This window comes from Parasteatoda tepidariorum, chromosome 1 (assembly GCF_043381705.1).
Source record: "Parasteatoda tepidariorum isolate YZ-2023 chromosome 1, CAS_Ptep_4.0, whole genome shotgun sequence".
In the NCBI taxonomy this organism is placed as follows: domain Eukaryota; kingdom Metazoa; phylum Arthropoda; class Arachnida; order Araneae; family Theridiidae; genus Parasteatoda; species Parasteatoda tepidariorum.
Window position 1 is genome coordinate 56,326,916 of NC_092204.1, and position 20,525 is coordinate 56,347,440.

Below are 20,525 nucleotides of genomic sequence, written 5' to 3' on the forward strand. Positions count from 1 at the left end.
AGTTATGCAGATATTTTAGACTTATCTTGTAAGGTATAAACTGTCGAATGTTTATCTATGATCAAAAAAAGTTTAAGATCAAAAAAAATAACCATAATAATTATAAATTCAAGATAGCAATTAAAGGAACCTCTTTTAAACTTCAATTGGTGTTCTATCTTTGTTTGTAATTCTAAAAAATGTCAAATTCATGTAAGTTTGAATTAAACTTTAAAAGCATAAGTTTTCATATTTATTATGGAATAATTTCTATACAATGTTTTGTCCTTGCATATACATGTGTGGCTTGATGCAAAGAAAGTGATGTAGTTTTGCAAATATTTTTCATAAATAAGAATTAAAAAAAACAAGAAAGGGTCAAAATTAACCATGATTTTATTGATGCAAATTCTTAAAACTAATAACTTCTAAGAAGCAATAATAAATGTTCAGAAAATTAAAGATTTGCCTATCTAAGCAATATACTTTACATAATTATGCTAGTAATCTTTCAGAAAATGAGAAATTATTATCGTTCATAAAAAATACAGATTGATTTTACCAAAATCTATTAAATTTCTTAGCAGAATTATCTACAACTAAAAAAAAATTACGTTAAATTTTAACAAATTACATTTATAACTCTCTGTAACAGAATAATGCATTAACCAGAGTTGTTCTGAATATATTAGTCTTGGCAACTCACACAGTGAATTTGATTTTTTTTTTAAAAAAATTAGATTTTTCACGCAATAGCTTCTCGCAGTAAATCATTAGTTATATCATCAATATTTGTGTTATTTATGACTATCATAAATGTTTCTTCCTCTTTTTTAATCTTTGTTTCTTCTAACTCTTTGTTCAAGCTTGGATCGATTGTCTTAATAACTATTTGCTCATCATTCATAATCCAAGAGTCACTACTCAATTTGGAATCAGAGTTTTTAGTGGATAAATTATTATCAGGAACAATAAAACTGGCATTTACTATGCTCGAATGTCTCAAAGCATGCCTCTTATAACTCCCCAGCTGTAGAAATTGTTTTCCGCAAGTACTGCATTTATAGGGAAGAGAACCAGAGTGAGTGACAAAATGCTTTTCAAGGTTCCCAGTTCGCTTGAAAGACTTACCACAGATATCACAAGTGTGAGGTTCTTCTTCACCATTATGCATGACAAGGTGAAGATTTAAACCAGCTTCAAGGTGAAAAGATTTTTTGCATAGGGGACATTTATAAGGCTTATCTTCACTATGTGTTTGAATATGCTTCTTAAAAAATCCAACTTTAGTAAATGTTTTACCACACGTTTTACAATCCATAGATAACTCGGATTCTTCTTCGTGTTTCTGAATGTGTCTTCTCATGCCTCCAATCTGTATGAAACCCTTTCCACAGATGGGGCAGGTGTGTGGTCGTTCACCAGTGTGTATCATTTGATGTTTTTTCAAGTCACTTAATTGATTACAAGTGCGACCACATACATCACATATGTGTGGACTCTGTCCAAGATGAACCATTAAATGAAGCTTTAAATGATGAAGCCTGTTGAATTTTCTAGCACAAATGTAACAGCTGAATGGGCGTTCTTCTTCCGGCATATGAATAATTGAGTGTTGTTTTAGCTGATTCATTTGATAGAAACTTCTGCCACATTGCTGACATGTGAAATTTTTTTCTTTATCCATTTTTTTATTCCTTTTTTTGTTGTTGATGGAGCAACAGAAAAAATATGCAGAAAAGATAACCTGTAATAATATAAGTGATAATATTAAATAAATATAATGTTTACATTGAAACATCAAAATTAAACCAACTTTCTAATTCAAATTTTTAATCAACTGATTAGCAAGCCTTGCTGTCGAGAATTAAGTTGCACTATCAAAAGATAATTTCTTCTTTAATTTTTTAACGGAATTTAGCATACAAAGTCTCTATCATGGCCCTAATACTCTTGAGGTCTTTGTTCACAGCTAAAACTTTATGTAATAGAAAAAAAATAACTTTTTTCCTCTCACCATATTCAGGGATCTTTCCAGGCCAAATTTACTACCGTTTAGTGGTAGCTTCACAAAATACTTTTTCGTAAAATTTTCTTTTTGTATCCCGTAAGAAACAATAAATCCATATTTTTGTGTTGATTTTTTAATATAATTTTTAATTAGATTAAAAAATTATGTTTAAATTATATTAACAAATTACGTTTAAATTTTCACAAAATAGGTACCAGTCAGGAAAACCTAGACAGACCCCTGATATTTATTTGAGATTTTAATCACTTTTTTTTCTTTCTTATAAATCATTTCAAACTTATAGTGAAAAGCTCCAAGAATCAAGATCAATAAAAGACTGGCATTTAAAATCGATAGAAAAAGGATATAGAAAATTAAAATAATTTTATGTTTAACAGTAGTAACTGATGGTGCTGAACTTTTTAGATTTTAAACTAGATTTTTAACGTTCTTTTAAACTGAATGTTTAGTTTAAACCAAAAAAAAACATAAAACTTTTTCCAGACTGTAGAAGATTAAACATTATTTTAATCTTTTGAACCATAGGATTCACATCAAACCTCCTCACACCTGTTTTTTGATTATCTTGTTCAAATTTGTACCTCTGTCCCTATTGGTTTAACTACTTTGCATGCGTTTTTCGCTTTACTTCTCAACTACCATTTGGTGTTTTTGACACAGAGGTGGGTTTTTGTTTATAGAAACAAAAATAAAGCATTTTCATTTCTTCACTTTAATTTGTTCTTCATTCTCATTTTTTTGATTTACTCCACATAGCACAAGGTATCTTCCCTAAACACCTTGGCCTTTTTGGATGTTTAGTTTGTGCACAATGAAAGACTGCATGGTTGCAAGATATGTTGAAATCAATCAGCTTTATAAAATAATTTGATAACAAAGGTGATCGATCAAGTACTTCAAAATGATTACTAGAAGATTTATTAACATCAACTACAATCACCAAAGAGATTTAAACTTAGAGAAAAAAATAATTATAAATAAGTAAAGTAGAAGCTTTTATTTTTTAAAAAATATGATAAAGGTTTGCCCGGGGGTGAGTATGAATCATATCAATCGAGGTTTCCCTCTTTGTGTTGTTTGTTTTTTGTTTCTCACTGGCCACTGTGAGGAACTCACCAAAACCATATAATTTGGCATAGGTAGGGTGACCTGGGGTAATTCCTGGTCAAAAAATGCAAACATCTATTTTGTGAAGAAACTATTCAAGATAGAATTTTAATATTTACTGGAAGTTTGAGGCGATATGAGATGAGTTCTATGCTCCCTTCTTTTGTTTTAAAATCTAATTAAAATTTAAAAGATTTTAAATTTTTAGTGATCAGGAATTACCCCTTTTCTTGATCATTTCTGGGGTAATTCCTGGTCACTTCTGGGGTAATTACCGATCACCAGTTTTTATATTAAAGGGGTTGTTTAAAAATAATTATACAATGGTAATTAACAAATAAGACATCAAGATCAAACAAATAAACCAAAAAGATATGTTTAAGCAGCTAATAAAACGATTTATTTAAAGGCAAGAATAAAGATCAACACTTTAAATTTTCCAAAAATCTTTGCATTTATATATTTTAGGCAAGCAGAAAACTCATTCTCATGTTCTGATAGAATATAAGAAAGAGTTCTCACATGTGTTACTTTAGCAGGATTTTTGTAACTTCATTAAGAGAGAGTGTAAAGTTTAGTAAGGTATGTCAACAGCTCTCACACTCGTTTCAATCATTAAAAGAAATTCACTAATTTTGCTTTCTAGAAGCTTAGTACCCTTTTTAGGCTTATAATTTCGCACGATATTTATAGTATGCTATTTTATAAACTTAAAAATTATTCTAACAATGTACACACATAAAATTAAGATAGAAGCAAGGTAAGGCAAACCAGAAACAGTGCAAATCAGAACATATTTGTCTTGTATACAGTTAAAAACAAATTTTGTTTAGCTGTTATTTTAAAAAAGACATTTAGCTATTTTTTATACTATTTATAAGAAGAAATGAAAATGATCAGGAATTGCCCCAGTGATCAATAATTACCCCATCTGTAGGGGGCAACATTTGATATAATTTCCTATAATCAATTATAATGTTTACAGTTGATATGAAATGAAACAATTAAACAAAAGCTTACACTATTTTTATAACAAAGAAATAGAAAGTAACGCAAAATATTTATTATTAAGAGAAGGAGGGGGATCTTTACAGAAATGTGCACTTTTTGAAACCCATCTTTGAAATGGAAAATACAGAAAGCAGTTTAAAAGATACTTATTTTGTTAGATTAAACAAAAAATTATTATTAAGTAAATGTAGTTATACTTTAGTAAAGTGTACAAGCATTCTTGTCCATGTCTCAAATTTAAAAAAAAAAATGTTTTTTTTTTTTTAATAAAACTTAGGTGATCATTATTTACCCCAGAAACAGAGTGATCGTAAATTACCCCAGGTCACCCTCCTGATTAAGAAATCTTCCCACACCACTTAAGGTTTAATTTTGTTAATCCACTAACTTAAAAATGTATTTGTGGACTAAGTCCTAATTAATAGAAAAATTCAAATAAATTATTATAATTACAACAGAGAAATATTACTACAAATTATTCTCAGTCAATTAACTTATTTTGTTTGTTGAATAATGATCAGATATATTTCAAATTAATTTTCTAAATTAAAAAATACTGTACACAAAATAAGAAAAAGAGATAGTTAACTTAGATTAAGGATGCAATTTACAAAAGTTTGTAACTTTGAAAATACAACTATACTTTTTGCATGAGTTTAGGTGGAAACTAGAGAGACATTTTACTATATGAAGAAGTTAATATATTGGAAGTAATAGGCTTTAAGGGCACAAATTTCTAATTTGAAATATATTTTACAGTGGTTATATAAAGCAAAGGAGACATTTGCGCATTGAGATCTTTTGAATCAACTATAATCAAGTGGTTTTAAAATTGCAAATATTAAAAAAAAATAATTTATGCCCTTCGTGTTGGTCCCCTACTATGTTTGTTACAGAAATTGCAAAGACTTAACAATTATTCTGCTGAATATTGCAATATTGAAATCTTTCCAAAACATGAATCTCTGAATAAAAAATAATACTTTGCAGCACATTATGGAACTAAAATATGAACAATAATTGTTCAGTATATATAAAAGAAACTTAATAAATCCTACAAAGCAAAGTCATAAGATCAAAGCATATGCAAATGATATTGCAATCTTAACAAGTAGCATAAAGTTCTTAAGAAATAAACAACACGGTTTCATAAGCAGATTTGAGGTATACCATAAATACTTAGCCAATAATTATTTTTCCTAAATAGCAGTTATATAAAACTTGATGCTTGAAATAAATCTTTAACTACTGAAAGAATCCATTTATATTCATTCAGCAAGACATATCCATCACGTTTTGAATTTATATATTAAATTCAAAAATTATCTTTCAATTCAATTTTAAATCTGCTGTTAAATAATTGATCATAGAGTAAACTATAATATTAAAAAATGCACTCCTAGTATTTAATTTAAGACTTTAAAGCATTATGAAGACAAAACTAAATATCTTAGCAGAACAAATTTTTTTATATATCCAAAATTGTTTTTTACCGTAATTTAAATCACTTCCAAGCAGTAAAACGTATATTATGGTGATCGATGAAGTAACACAACTTCATAATAAAAATTGGTTTGTAATACGAAAAACAAATGTTGCTAAAATTTATGCAAAATATTCAATATAATAACTACAAAATTACTGAGATTTCATAAAATCCGCTTTTTAATATCAAAACATCTAACTTTTAGATCTGGAAACAAAAACAACCAAGCTCCATAACCAGGTTCAGGAAAATGGTGAATGAAATCATTCACAAGCATAATAGCATATGGCTCAACATATAGCATGTATAAAAAACACATAATGACAGCTTGAAATGTGAATTATATAACTAATTGGATGAAATGAAACTTCTAGAATAAATTTGTTTGAGAAAATTTCCATATTGAGAGCTCATTACTTTTTGATTTCCATAAAATAATCTTATTGTCCCATTTTTGTTTTTCGAGCTAATTTAGCAAACTTTAGATGGCAGTTGTTTGGAGAGTTTGTTTGTTATTATATTGCGAGAAGCTATGTCAATTTGAATTTTTATGTTTTTGTTTGAAAGTCGGTGCTTATATTCACTGATTTTTAATTTTATAAATATTTGCTTAAGGCAATGATGCCTACATTTCGTGAAAAAGTTGGAGGTTTTCTCCGACAATTATCGACTGGCCAGGAAAAGAAATCTGATTGTAGATCAGCTTGCACATCTCCTACATCGACTGGCTCTTTTATTCACAAATATTTACTAGGGTGTGTTTTGATATTCACCAAATGATGAATCTTTATTTTATGCAATCATAAAGTTGTAACTATATGTATAATGGTTAAATGCATTTATTATGGGAATTAATTAAGTTTATCTTGAAATAAAAAGTTGATTTAAACCTTCATAATATTAGTGAAAATAGATGAATCATTCCAATTGATACTTTTCAATTAATTATCTACGCTTTTATCATTTATTGAATTGTAGAATCATTCGAAACATAATCAAAATATTTTGATTTTTTTTTCCATTAGAAATTAAAACTTTATACTTGTATATTTTACAGATAATTATTTTGTTTCTAGAAAATGTATTGCTTCGAAGGATTTTGACTTAAGATCCTTCACAAAAATGGGTGCTAAGTTTTATTAACAACGGATAATTTTTTTGACGACGCATTATCAAACTAACTTGAAAAGTAAAAAGGAAAAGATTTTCTTGATAGTAGTTCTAAAATTTTAAGAATAACCAGACATTTATATCCAAGATACTAAAAAAAGCCCGGTATTGGGCGAACTTGAAGTCTAGATATGCCCTATATATATATATATATGTTTTAAATTTTTAACTTACAAAAACCACCCAGTTTCACTTAGTAATTTTAGATAGCACGATCAGGTAGTACCAACGTAGAAATATCCCTGATAAAAATTGGGGATATTTCCAAAATGTGATCTATCTCAATATAATCTTAGCAATTTTACAGCCATTTCGGTGAAAGCTATTTTATAAGCATAATAAAGTTTAACCATTTTCATGCATTTTTCGATTTCTTTTATGTATTGTCTTGTTTTAACTGTTTTATGGGGCTATATCCGTATTGTGATCTGTCCCACCAATTACAATCGCCAAGGTGACAAATAGATTTTAAACTTGCAAATTTTTTTTTTAAAAAAGCATGTAGATGTTTGCACGGGGGTGGCTATGAGTTATACCTTTCGAGTTGGTCCCTTTCTGTGATGTTTTTTATAGTTCCTCGCAGGCCACTGCCCGGAATTTTCCAAGACTTGGTGATTATTCTGCCACGTATCACGATACTGAAATCTGCCCAGTCTTACATAAGTGCTATTTTTATAATGTTAATGAGACCTGATTAGGTAATTTTTGAAACTAACAGATTCCTGCCTTTATCGCTCAGAAATTCTACCAACAGTTTTAAAAAAAAATTTTTTGCTATGAGAAGAAAAACAGTTACTCCTAATGTTAATGATAAAACAAATAAGGTTTTGGTTAACATGGGAAATGCCTGAAACCACACATGTGGTATTTAAGTATCAGTTGACAAAAATGTTGAAATGTTGAGTTATCTCTTTAAGTAATGGTTGCCAATGTTGAAGAAATACAGAGTGGTAGAGCTGAAGACCACAAAATTGGAACCAAAATGCATGGCATAATTTGTGGAATAGCACTGTGACGTAACTACCACTAAAATTATTAAATACCAATTTGTTAGTATATAAGATATGTTAACTTGATTCTATTTAGAGGTACCTTTTGATAGATAAAGGTTGACATAGTCTACAATTATATATATTGGTGATCACCGAAGGTGATATGAAAAAGATGGATGGTTCACATTAAACAGCTTATATGCACACAAAATATTGCTCTGAAGAATTCAGTGTAGTAAATACTATCCTCCCAACCATTAAATAAATTAATAATGAGGGGAAAAAATAATGAATAAATAAGATAAACAGCATTAATGAACTAGTGGTATCCGTTCATCGAATTCTATCACAGATAAAATTCTGGAAGGGGAGTAATGTGGCGTAACAAATGTGCTTTCGCACATAGCAAACTATTAAGGAGGGTCTGATCTGTTTTTAACGGGAATTTGAACAGCTAAAACTTCGGTCATTGTGTGAAGTCTTCAAAAACGAATTTCTAAATATTTGCCTACGATGATATAAATAACATTAAAATAAAAGTGATAAATTTCAAATTTGCAATTAAAATTATGTATCACTTAATCAAATAAAATAAAATACTCACTTAGAAAATGAATAAAAAATAAATGAGTTAGCATTCTCAACTGTAAGAACATATTACTCGACATTTAGAACAACGTAACATTTAGAGCAAAAAAAGTTACCTGAAGCCTTTTAAATTTTAAAATAATTTGACTAAATAAATAATAATCCAGAAGCACTTATCTATAGTTTAGCTTCAGTCGTATGTAGATTCTTTTCAATTTGCATTGTGTAGAATAGTCCTGAAGGAAATTTTCCCATGTTTCTGGAATAACAAGCTGTAGTTTACTTTTGACGATTCCAATTCATTTTATGCATGTTATATTCGAGGTCACCATTATGGAATAATTATTTGTTTATCCATATTAGATCATCCAGTGATTTTATCCAATGAGAATTTTGCTCTTAAGAGGAAAACATTATATTCTTGCTTGAAACTAAAACTTTATTAACTTTTCTTTGCGTGCATGTTGTCAAACTGCAAAAGATGTTCCGCTACTCAGGTTATTCTGCTTTAGGGTTGCATTATTTTTCATGTCCGCTTGACGATGATTTTATTCGTCACAGCGCAAAGCCTTCGAACACAGTTCCGCACTTTCTATATTTATTGCATGCTTATAGAAAAGGAACAGCTATCTGGCTACCAATGTCAAAAGAAAAAAAAATTTTTTTTTTTGCTTTGAGGAGAAAGGAGCATTAAAACCAAAATTTCAAAATATTTTAAATAAATAATTATGTTTATTCATCCTTTTGTGTTGTAAATATTTTTACATTAAGTATAGAATTTTTTTTTTACAATTAAAATTTTGTTATATTTATAGTAAATGAAATAATCTAGCTTATTTATTTGTCATACATTTTTAAGTCATTATATTTAATTTGGTTTATTGTTTTCCCTTATCTATTATCTGTAATGAATGATCCCATGAGAAACGATCAAATAAAGCTCAACTGTATTTTTAATTTATTAAATTTAATAGCAGGTCAAGTATACCTTAAGTGACAGCTTAGCATTGTTGGCGCAGCCAAGAACTGATACAAAAAAAAATTTCGATATCATTATTACATTCAAATTTTAAATGAATTATTATTATTATTTGTCATTTTTATATCTCTTTTTTTTCTCCAGTGAAGTTAAGAAAGATCACCCTCAAGTTTTTTATGCAAAATCTTGCTACGACTTACCAATAAAAGAAATCGCCAGGTTGTCTAAAGTAGTCCTATCAGCATATACTGGCCCTGAAGATGGTTTAGCAACTGTGGATCGTAGAGATAAACCATTTGAGTTCCGAGATGCTGATGTTCATTTTATTGATGAAGATCACAGAGATAGTTTAGAAAATATTACAAAGTGTAAAGAGGGGATAAAAACAGAAACTGCTCAGACGAATCAAGAAGAGGGTAAATTTAATAAATTGTTTATATAATTTAGTTACGTGTTGTTGTTACTCAATATCATTAGTTGCCTTTTTTATTATTTTAACTACTACACTATAATCTTTTATTTATCTTTGAAGTTAAAATAAAATAAAAATCTATTGTTTTATTTGTGTTGTTTTATTCTGTTGTTTATTTTGTGAATGTTTTTATTTTTCATAAAATATGTTCTGTAATTTGCTATTGTATTTACTGGCCTACAAAAGTCAACATAGTAGCAAGATAGTGGAAGGAAATATGCATTAAGTAGTTCTTTATTAAATGCAACATGGACATTTACATGAGTTCATATAAAAAATCAGCTATAACAAATATGATTTATTACAAGAAACTACTCATGGTTAAACTTCTCTAAAAAAATGGTCATCATGTTAACTTCTCTAAAAGAAAAGAAAAAGCAGTGCATTGTTTTACGTAAAAAATAATTGAAATAAAAGGGATAGTCATGGTTTCCAACTTCTAGAAACACTAAAAGAAAAAAAAAATTGTTTTGAACCACGCTAAAACAAAACAAAAGCTGCCTTTTAAAAATTCTAAAATTAATAAAATGAAAGGGGGGAAATGTCACCCAAAATAATAAACTATCTAAAAATAAAAAGCAGTGTAATGTTCTGTGTAAAAAAAAAGTTTAAATCAATAGGACTTCCAACTTCTAGAAACACTAAAATAACTTCTCTTTTTTTTTATTGTTTTGAACCACTTAAAAGAGACTGGCTAAAACAAAACAAAAGCTACCTTTTATTAAAAATTTAAAAAAAATTCTGAAATTAATGAAATGAAAGGGGAAAAATGTCACCCAAAATAATATAAATTATCTGAGACAATGTAAACTGAATAAATCTGCGCAACATGTAGTGTTTCATTCACATTGTTTAGATCTACTCATACTTTATATAAAATATACCTTATCTTCATTTGGACTTAGTAAACACTTACCTCATTAATCTACATTTCTATACTGTTAAGTCTGCGGAGGAGCATTTTATTAACACATTTTCAAAGCGTTAATAATGAAATCTTGGATACTGTTTTGTTATGAATTTATTTTAACTTATAAGTAGGATAGATATTTACAAATTGTATAAAAATGTTTTCTTAATGCACAAATTCATTCTGTTTTTCATCTGTAATGTACACATCGTTAATGTGGATCAGAGGGAAAACAGAAATTCTCCCTTGATGATCAGAATTTTTACTGTGCATATGAACAAAGGTCAACGTCCTTACAATTTATAACTAGCTAATTCATTATAGTGTTGTGATTGGATAATTGGAGCAACAATTTGCACTTTCAAAGTAGTTTAAAGCTACAACTATAAATTAAGAGTTTTAAACAATTAAGAACAATAATTAACTCTTTTAGTGCAGCATAAATACAATAAAAAATAAACTAAAAGTTCCTATTTTTTTTGGACAAATTTAGCACATTGTTAAAGAACAATTATAGACATTTAGCACAATTTTTGTGAAAATGTTTATTCTGGATCAGTAAAAACACAGTTAAAGTGAATTGGAACAATGAAATATTGTAGCAATTTTGAACAAAAATGTCTGGTTTCAAAGTAGCTGGAGTGAATTTGAGTAGCTAACACATCGCAATAGTGAATAATATTTCAGTTATTTATGCAGTAAATACTTTAGGAAGCTGAAGTAAAAAAAATTTTTATAAATAATAAACTTCAATTTAAAAATAAAGAAAGCAAATTTTTGCAGAAAAATGTCCTTGTAAATTTGTTCAGGAAAGGTTTAAACTAGTGAAAATTATAAATTTTATTTTTAACCTAATAAATTGTTTAACAAAAAGTATTATAAAACTCTTTAAATCCATTAAAAAAATGTTTAAAATCACAAGTAGCAAAATGTTTTATTATAACCTATCTCTATTTCGGTGTTTCAATGGTTACATCTTACTCAGCAGTTTAAATGGCATAGATGTATGAAACAAAGATGATTTAATCTAACAAGAGTTATGTCGAGATAAGTATTCAGTTAAAGGCAAAGCGTTTAATTGACAATAAGTGTGAAAAAATTACTATAGTTTCTAAATGCTTAAAAAATATGATGTAGCAGTATAATCTTTAATAATAGAGTTTTTGTTTCTGATGATATGTAAACTCTCCCTAAAATCTTGGTCATCACATGTAATACATTTATGAATGATATGAGGTGGGAAAATAAAAACGAAATAGCCTTCTGTTCACCAATGTTTTGCAATAGAGGAGTAGTGGAGTTCTTGATTCTTTACATAGCTTTGATGATCTTTGAGTGTTTTTGTTTGCCCTATGTAGGAAAGTCTGTACTGGCATGAAATTCCGTAAATTCATCATTGTTGAAGCAATCATCAGGTTGTTTGAGAAAGTAATTTTGTTGTCTAAAGAAAAGATAACTTGGAATTTGTGTTTTGAAAGAATTTTGGATATTCACAAAATGTCTCTAGCTTCCCAATAGTGTTCAGTGATAGAATTCCTGCGAAGTGCAGAGCAGTGGAGAAGGTGCGTGGAGTCCATGTCCTCACCAGAACTGCAAACAGTGCATACCGAATCTGCACAGATGTTTCCGCAGACAGTCATGACCGGTGGCCAAGCGGAATTCAGCCACAGCTCTTTGTCTTGGGCCATTTCCCAAATTTAGGATGGTAGCCCTCCAAGACTTTGTAGAAGTACGATCGATAAGTTCTTCATGAGCACAGGTCTTAAAGGTCCTCTTAATAAGCTGTTGGATTATAATCATGTTAGCACTTTTTTTTAAACAATATTGTTGATTATCTTGGGTGATGGCTCTGATCTTGTTGATTTCTCACTTTAAAAGTTTAGATGTTCGACAGATTTTACAAATTCTAAAGATCGAGATATTAAATGCTGCAGTCATTTGATTTGGTTTATGACAATAAGAACGGTATGGTGGAAAGGGTTTGCATAACACACACTGTTGTTTGAAAATAATCTTTATGGATTATCTGATCTTCCAATAAAGGAAGGCTATTGTCAGATTCCCTGTTTGTTGTAAATTTAATGCACATTCTACAGAAGCCAAATAGTCACAAGACTGTTATTTTCGGGTTGACGCTACAGAGTTTAAGGCACTAACTGTGCTGTGTTAGTGAAACATGTCTTGACTTGTAACAATTTATTATTTCTTTAAATAGAATGTAAAAAAGTATCTTTAACAAAATATGAACTTAAGTTTAATTTATGCATTTATTAGAAATTATTTTATTTTCTAAGAAAAGCTTTTAAAAATTAAAACTTTTAATGCGTGTTGAGGATTAAGTTTTATTTTGATACTTACTTTTATTTTCATTTACAGATATACAACCTTGGCCAGATGAAAGCTCTACTTACTTGGACTTTAAAAAGGAAAAAGAAAACATTCTTGTAGCTGGAATTAAAAATTGGACTCTACCTTCAGAATTTGCTTATGGTATTGCCACAACACTTTATGAATGCCATCCTGTTACTAAAGAAAATGCTGGTAAATTCATATGCCTAATTTTTATATCTTATGTAAATTGCCATTTTTATTACGTTTATGAATCCACCTTTTTAGTTTAGAAAAATTTCATATAAAAACTTAATAAATTTATTATTTATTTATTTTTAAAAAAAAAATATATGATAGCTTTACGTGAATAGAAATTTATGGATCTAGATTAAAAATTTAGCTTTATTATCTTATTTTTTACATAGTTGGAGTGTTTGTGTATTGTTGCAACTTATTATTTCATTAGGTTTACAATTATAGTGTTAAATTAACAATCAATGTGCAAAACTAAAAGCCTTAATGACAAAGTGGTTAAGGCACTATCATTGTCAAGAACTGGATTTTAATTCCTGGTGATCGCTTGAAACCTTCCCAGCTTCAGATCGAAAAAAGAAAAAAAAATTATTGATCTAAACTTAAATATTTGTTTAGACCAGTAATGTGCTTTGTTAGTAGCTGTTTGTATTTTAAACATAAGATACCCTTTTTGACAACTAATGGAATAACTTTTAAAGAAGTAAATACTGTAATTTCTATACAAAAATGTTTTTAAGAAGTTATTTAAAAATATGAATGATTTACTAAAATTGTGTTAGAAAATCTGTCAAACATAAAGCAAAGTTATATATGTTTACTCAAAGAATAAGTCGATTTGAAATGGCAATTGCTCATGTTTTATTTAAACTAAACTAATTAAATGAAGTAAGTATTTTCAAGAATAGTTTCATGTTTGAGCTTCTTTCTAGTGTTTTTTTCCCCTTTAAAAGAAAACAAACTTTGCCATATTAATAATCTCAGATTATTGTAAAATAATTGTTCTATATAAAATTAGAATAATGCAAAATTGTTTGTTGCACACTGAATAATGCAATATGATTTTTGTAATTAATATTCTGTTATCCAGGAAACCCTATTGCAGATGCATTTGCTATTGTTATGAGGGAAAACAGTGCTCTTCTTGCTTTGGCAGATGGTGTCAATTGGGGAGAAAAATCCTGTTTAGCTGCTCGTTGTGCAATTCATGGATGTATCAATTACTTAAATAAAGTTTTATATAGGGAAGGATCTGGAGATTTGACTTCTCTGGTTTGTAATTTTTAAATATAGCAATTCACTCATTTGATCTTCATTTAACTTCTGAATAATTGTCTTTTTTTATTAAAAAATTATTTATAATATGTATGTGAATGTTACTGTTATTTTAACTCTTTACAGGGTATTCGCACACCTGGAAAGTCAAGAATTTTGGTATTGAACAAAATTTGTCATGAAATGTCAGGATTTTAACTATTTTTTAAAAAAAATCATGAAAAGTCATGGATTTAGGTTGCCGAAAAATCTAATTTTTAAAATGGAATTTACTCCCCTCCTTCCAATTTTACGGTGTTCTGAATTTGTAACAAAATCCCCAATCACAGTCATATTTGATTAAAATATAAAAAAAAATTTGTCATGCTCTTTAAAAATTATGGTGTTCTTTCAAAAAATGAAAGAAAAAACATCATTTCTAAAGCAAATTATCTTTGTTATTATTTTTATTTTATCAACTTCAAATTTTAGCTGAAGGCAAACCAGTCATTGGTGAATTTTTTTATTCCAAAAGGAAAACAGAAAAATCAGGAGTATTTTTTTCCTTTCCGATGAACGAAAAAAGTATCTTTAGAATGTAATTCTGCTGAAAAAAAGTGAAAAAATTTATTCTCTTTTGTATTTTTTTCCGTTATTTTAATGTTTCAGCTGTTTTGTTGTTAACAGTTTTGGTTATACTTATCATTTCAATGAATGTTATTATAATGCTTTTTTAAATTTATTTTTGTGTTTTTGACGGTAAAAATAGTAAATTCTTTAAATCACAAAAAATTCTTGGAATTAGTCATGAAAAGTCATGAATTGGAAAATGTAAAATATAGCAGATACCCTGTATCACCTGAAGATTAATTTAAAATTTGATTTTGAATTGATTGAAAATTTGATTGAAAATTTAATTAATACAATTTTGTAATTTTTAATACATTAATTTAAAATAATTTTAAGCAAGGATAGAAAATCCTGCTATTGATGTGTTTGCAAAATATTATTATTAAAATATTATTACAGTCTTCACTCTTTAGTACAACCCCCCACTAGTGCGACCCTTCGATTATCACAACCACCTATTTGCTGTTTCATAGACTCAATATTATTCATAGATGCACTTTCAAAACTAATATTTTTCTATTTATAATGTGTAAATCAATAACATAAGTCTTGAGAAAACTATTCCAATCTTTGTTTCTTTTGATGTCACTGCTAAATAAAATATGAAACAACTTGAATTCTCAATGAATGAAGAAAGAGTGACAGTCTATTATAAACCGAAGAGGTCCTGAGCATAATCATGGTCAGAAAAATTGTGAAATATCGATTATTTACCATTATCAAGAATTTAATGTGAATTTAAATTCATTTAGAAATTATAGTTTCCTACATGTAATCATACCCTTTCAAGATTTATTTCCAAAAGGCTCATGCATTTATCAATCATATTTTACTTGTTTGACAATTGTATTCACTTTTTTTGTGAATTGTAAGAGATTTAAAGTTATAACACATGTTATTATTCACATTCTTTTTAACTTTAGTTTTGCTCATTTGCTGGACCTATGTTATTTAGCAAAAATGGCTGCTCCTAACCAGTGTAGTGCTATATACTTAGAGCTGAAATTAAAAATTTTAAATGAGGTGGATAAAAGAATAACATTAATTTATAAAGTATTCAAGATGTCGGAAATCACTTTGCTTGCAATTATTAAAAATTATGATGTAATTCTAAAGGCAGAAGAACATAGTGCTGTAATTTCATGACATCATTCTTGTGAAGCAAAATTTCAAAATCTAGAAAAAGCATTGTAATTTTTTAATGTTCTGATGTAAAAAAAAGCTTCTTTCAATATAGTCAATATTCACAATTAAAGAAAAGATATTAGCAAGTCTTTTGAAAAATAATAAACTCTTTGTGCTAAGGCTTTTAAACAATGAATTTTTTTCAATGAACTAAAATGTGAGTCTAAAGCTGTGATTATTTAATAGTTGTAGCTAAGCAGTTCTGTATCATTCTATTTCTATTATATTCTTTTCTTCTATATTTCTATTCCATAATAAACGTAACAGTTATGGGAAACCTTTTGGTATTTAGTTACTTTTGGAAAGCAACTCAAATGTTACTAAGTAAATTTAGTGTATCTTTTTAAATTTTTGCTTTATCAGATTAGAACTTTTTAACAAGGTATCCATCACAATTAGTTAATCTCTGAATCTTGGATCTCAAAAAATAATTTATATCATACATGCATGAACATATAAAAATTATTTATTAAAAACAATCATATATTAGAAAGATACAATTCACTGATCTAAAATTTCCAATTACTTTGTTTAAAACACATTATTAAATGTTCTGCAAATATAATTTTATTTAAACATTTTAAAAGTTAAATGTAAACAATTTAGGGCAAAAAATAGATTTTAAAAAAATGCTTGTAATAAAAATAAGTTAGTATTATTATAATATATTATAATTATAATATATTATTATTATAATGTGTTATATTATTATAACATCTTACTATTATATATTATTATTGTTATATAATATATTATTATTATATATTATTTATTATGATTATAAATATTTAAAACTAAATACAGTACAAAACCCGTTATCCGGAAATCAGAAAACCGGAAAACCAAAAAACCGGAATGAAATTCGATAAATTTCCCCGCCATTTTTTTCAAGAATTTTTTTTTTCCTCATAAGATTTTAGTATTTTTCTTTCTTTTTTGAAAGATGTTTACCTTACCATCATTTCGGAAATAATCATTAGTGAATTACTTCATTGTTTTTTCTTCTTTTTAAGATTATTTCCAAAAAGTTTTTTTTTTTAGTTGGGTTTAACAATAAAAAAAACGGCTTTTTGCAGCGATTCAGACAACCGGAAAAATCAGTTATCCGGAATAGCGATGGTCCCGATCGTTCCGGATAATCGGTTCCCTACTGTATAAAAATTTGTCAAGAATATGTCTGCATGTTGTATATAATAGTAAGCTTTTTTTTTTATTTATTATTATTTAAAGAAAAAAAATGAAAGAAAGAAAAATAACAGATTGATTCCAATTTTTTGTATGCTATGTGATGAAAAATATTATTTCCCCATTTAAATTTTTTTTTTTCCTTTTTGATCCTTTAGCTAAATTTTCAATTGAGCTTTCATATAGACATTTTTAATAACATCTGTTCCTTAAGTTAGAAATTAATTTGTTTTTTTGTTTTTTTATTATGTTTAAATGTTTGTAGGGGAATATATATGCATGGGATAAATACTCATTTAAAAAGCTTTCATGATAAAAGAGAAAATTTTGGATGATGTACTAAAATGTTATAATCATTGTTTTATTTACAGGATATATTTGTCAGTCTTTTAAGATCTTTTAGTGAGGCTCATAATCTAATTTTACAAGAAAATGGGACTCTAACTACTCTTTGTGCTGTTGTTGTCGCTCAGATAAAGAAGTCAAATAAATTTGTAGCATGTGCTTGTAATGTTGGAGATAGCTTAGCTTATATTTATAGTCCAAAATATGGAGTCAGAGAAATAACTCAAGGTATATATTTTACACTCTGTTTTTTTATCTGTTAACATTTGAATGACATAAGCTCACTCCTTATAAATTCTACATTTCTAGTTGTTTAAAATAAAGTTTAAATTTAGCTTTAAGTACTTCACCTCTCAAAAAAATGACTGATAATTTTGAAAATCGTTTTAAAGAAAAACAAAAAATTTTGGAAATGTACACTTTGCTGCCTTCTATTTTTGAAACTAGGGTTTATTTTTTAGAAGTTTCAAAAGTTAATATTTAAAGCAATGCTTCAGACCATTCAAACTTATATAATTTGCACTAGCAGCTGTTATTTTATCTTTTGACTTCCCACATTTTCGCTGTGAATAGTGGTCATTTTGAAAACAAACATATTTTTTTAAGTTTTTTTCTGTTAACAGCACCATCTGTTGATGAACTTGTATGTGATTTTTTGATTTCTANTCTTTTTTTTTTTTTTTTTTTTTTTTACAATTTTTTTTTCAGAGTTTCAAATTATTTTAAGATTTATTTATCATGTGTTATAGATCCGGGGAATGGTCATTTATTATCGGTTTAAAAAGGCTGCTGCACCAATTAATTTTTCTCTTCATTATATTATTCTATTTATTTTACTTTTAAAGATTTTAGGTGTTTCCACAGCTTTGATGATGCATTGATGATTTTTAATTACAGTTTTGCCTTCGTTTGAATTCATTCAACAGCTTTTCCTTACAATAAATTCTGAATGCCTATATACACACTATGATACCATAATTTATTATAGTATTATGCATTATATAAATATATTTTTTTCACCGCATTTGTTACTACCTCAATAGATTTTAAATCTATTTTTACTCCTGCACACTAATAAAAGTTATGTTATTTTTATATATATTGGTTTATGTCATTTTCTCCTATGAGGGGTGAAAGTTTCTTTTATTTTTAATAAATAAACAAGATTTTTCATAATATCTAAATATTTATATCAATAAATTATTTTAATTGTACTTTATAATTAATTAATTTTCAACTGTTAACAAATATGTGTTTATAAATTAGGTTCTCATGATATTTACTCTATGAGGGACATGAGAGATGCATTGGGTGCATTAGGTCCAGTGGATGGAATAAATCCGGAACTTGGTAACTTGACTGTTTCCATGTCAGAATTAGAACCAGATGATATTGTATTTTTAGTAAGTGATGGAATTTCAGATAATTTTGATCCTGTAGTTGGTAAATTTGCAATTCCAAGAAAAGTTGATAAAAGAGCTAAAACCCCAACAGACTCATCTGCAGAAAACAACCATCCCTTAAATGCTTTACACAATCAAAATGTTGAAAAAGAAACTTTTGTGATTGATCTCAACTTACCTGTAGTTGAAGCCCATCAGCGACATGCTTTAACGTTGTTGAGAATGGAAGATCTCATATTGAACGGAGTTAATGAAGGAGATGGTCCTTGTGAAACAGCGCAACAACTGTGTGAACAGATGATTGATTTTGCTGAAAAACTTACTATTGCCAAGAGACGCATTTTAGAGGATCCAGAACTCTATAAAAATGATGATTTAGAGGTGAATCAAGCTGGTCAACGCATGAGACGTCGGAAAGTTGGCGAAAAATTAGCCATGGTTCCTGGTAAATTAGATCATGCCTCTATTGTAGCTTATACGGTTGGTACAAGATTTGAAGAAAAGGTTCCTTTAATTGCTGAATGTGAATCATTTTCTGATTTGAAATGCTGAAAATAATACATTGTTGAAAATGCTTAGTACTTAATTAAATTGGAAAAGCAATTTGGCATGTAGCAATATTTAACTTTATTTTAAACTACTGTAGGGAATAGGTGAAAACTATAATTTAACTAAAGACTAAGTATGCTTAAATTTGCAGGATACAAACATAAAAGCCATAGTGCTAGTAGATTTTCTTATGAACAAAGATCTAAAATCACATGAGCTAACTTTTTAATACTTGTTTTTATGCAGTGATGCACTTAGAGAATTTTTTAAATGTTTTCTTGAGTACTTAAAACATATATTTAAGTACCTGATATTAAATACTTAGATATATATTTAATATTAGGTGCTTAGATATTTAGTACTTGGATATTTTTGACAACTCAATTCATATATGGAACTAAAACAATGAGTTTTTTCTAGTAGTCAGCTAGACTGCTGAATCCTACATTTTACTTTATATCTGTAGTATTTGATATATATCAATTTATAGTAAATATCTTTTGTAAACTATTATTAGTAAATGTTTTACTAAAATTTTTACACATTTAGTAAATTACTCTGAAAAAAGTTCTTTCTTGTGCCATTAAAAATAATTAACTAGCAAATTAGAATAATCCTGTAAAAATTTATTCTTTGTTTATCAGCTATAAAATGCTTGTATATTGGAGGAATATATACTCTTAGAAATATATTTCTTTCCCTGACTGTGATTCTGTTATAGTGTATAATTTGCCATGTACAGTTTGTTGAAATTTTACATATTTTGTCCATGCAAATTAGATAAATATTATTTTTGAAATTGTAAAAAAACAAATTGATATCTAAAAATTATAAGTGTTGAAATTGAATAAAAAAATATAGAAAATAGAATTTAAATCAAATTT

General features: G+C 27.7%; 2 protein-coding genes across 3 annotated transcripts; one reads left to right on the top strand and one right to left on the bottom strand.

The window, feature by feature from the left end:
* Window positions 1-357: 357 nt before the first annotated feature.
* LOC107442004 (zinc finger protein 430) lies at window positions 358-6,103 on the bottom strand. Of its 2 annotated transcripts, none has more exons than XM_043048073.2 (2): window positions 5,815-6,103; window positions 358-1,726 (listed from the first exon to the last, which is right to left on the bottom strand). In XM_043048073.2, the coding sequence occupies exons 1-2, from the start codon at window positions 5,932-5,934 to the stop codon at window positions 725-727; spliced, it is 1,122 nt and encodes a 373-aa protein (XP_042904007.1). In that variant the 5' UTR covers window positions 5,935-6,103; the 3' UTR covers window positions 358-724. The 2 variants fall into 2 exon arrangements, with proteins under 2 accessions (XP_042904007.1, XP_015910923.1); XM_016055437.3 differs by having other exon boundaries at window positions 5,623-6,102.
* On the top strand, window positions 6,092-20,380 carry LOC107442003 (PP2C-like domain-containing protein CG9801). The gene is made up of 6 exons (XM_016055436.4): window positions 6,092-6,370; window positions 9,489-9,760; window positions 13,103-13,267; window positions 14,181-14,362; window positions 17,716-17,917; window positions 18,956-20,380. Exons 1-6 carry the CDS (start codon window positions 6,234-6,236, stop codon window positions 19,642-19,644), a joined length of 1,647 nt encoding a protein of 548 aa, XP_015910922.1. The 5' UTR covers window positions 6,092-6,233; the 3' UTR covers window positions 19,645-20,380.
* The last annotated feature ends 145 nt before the right edge of the window (window positions 20,381-20,525 follow it).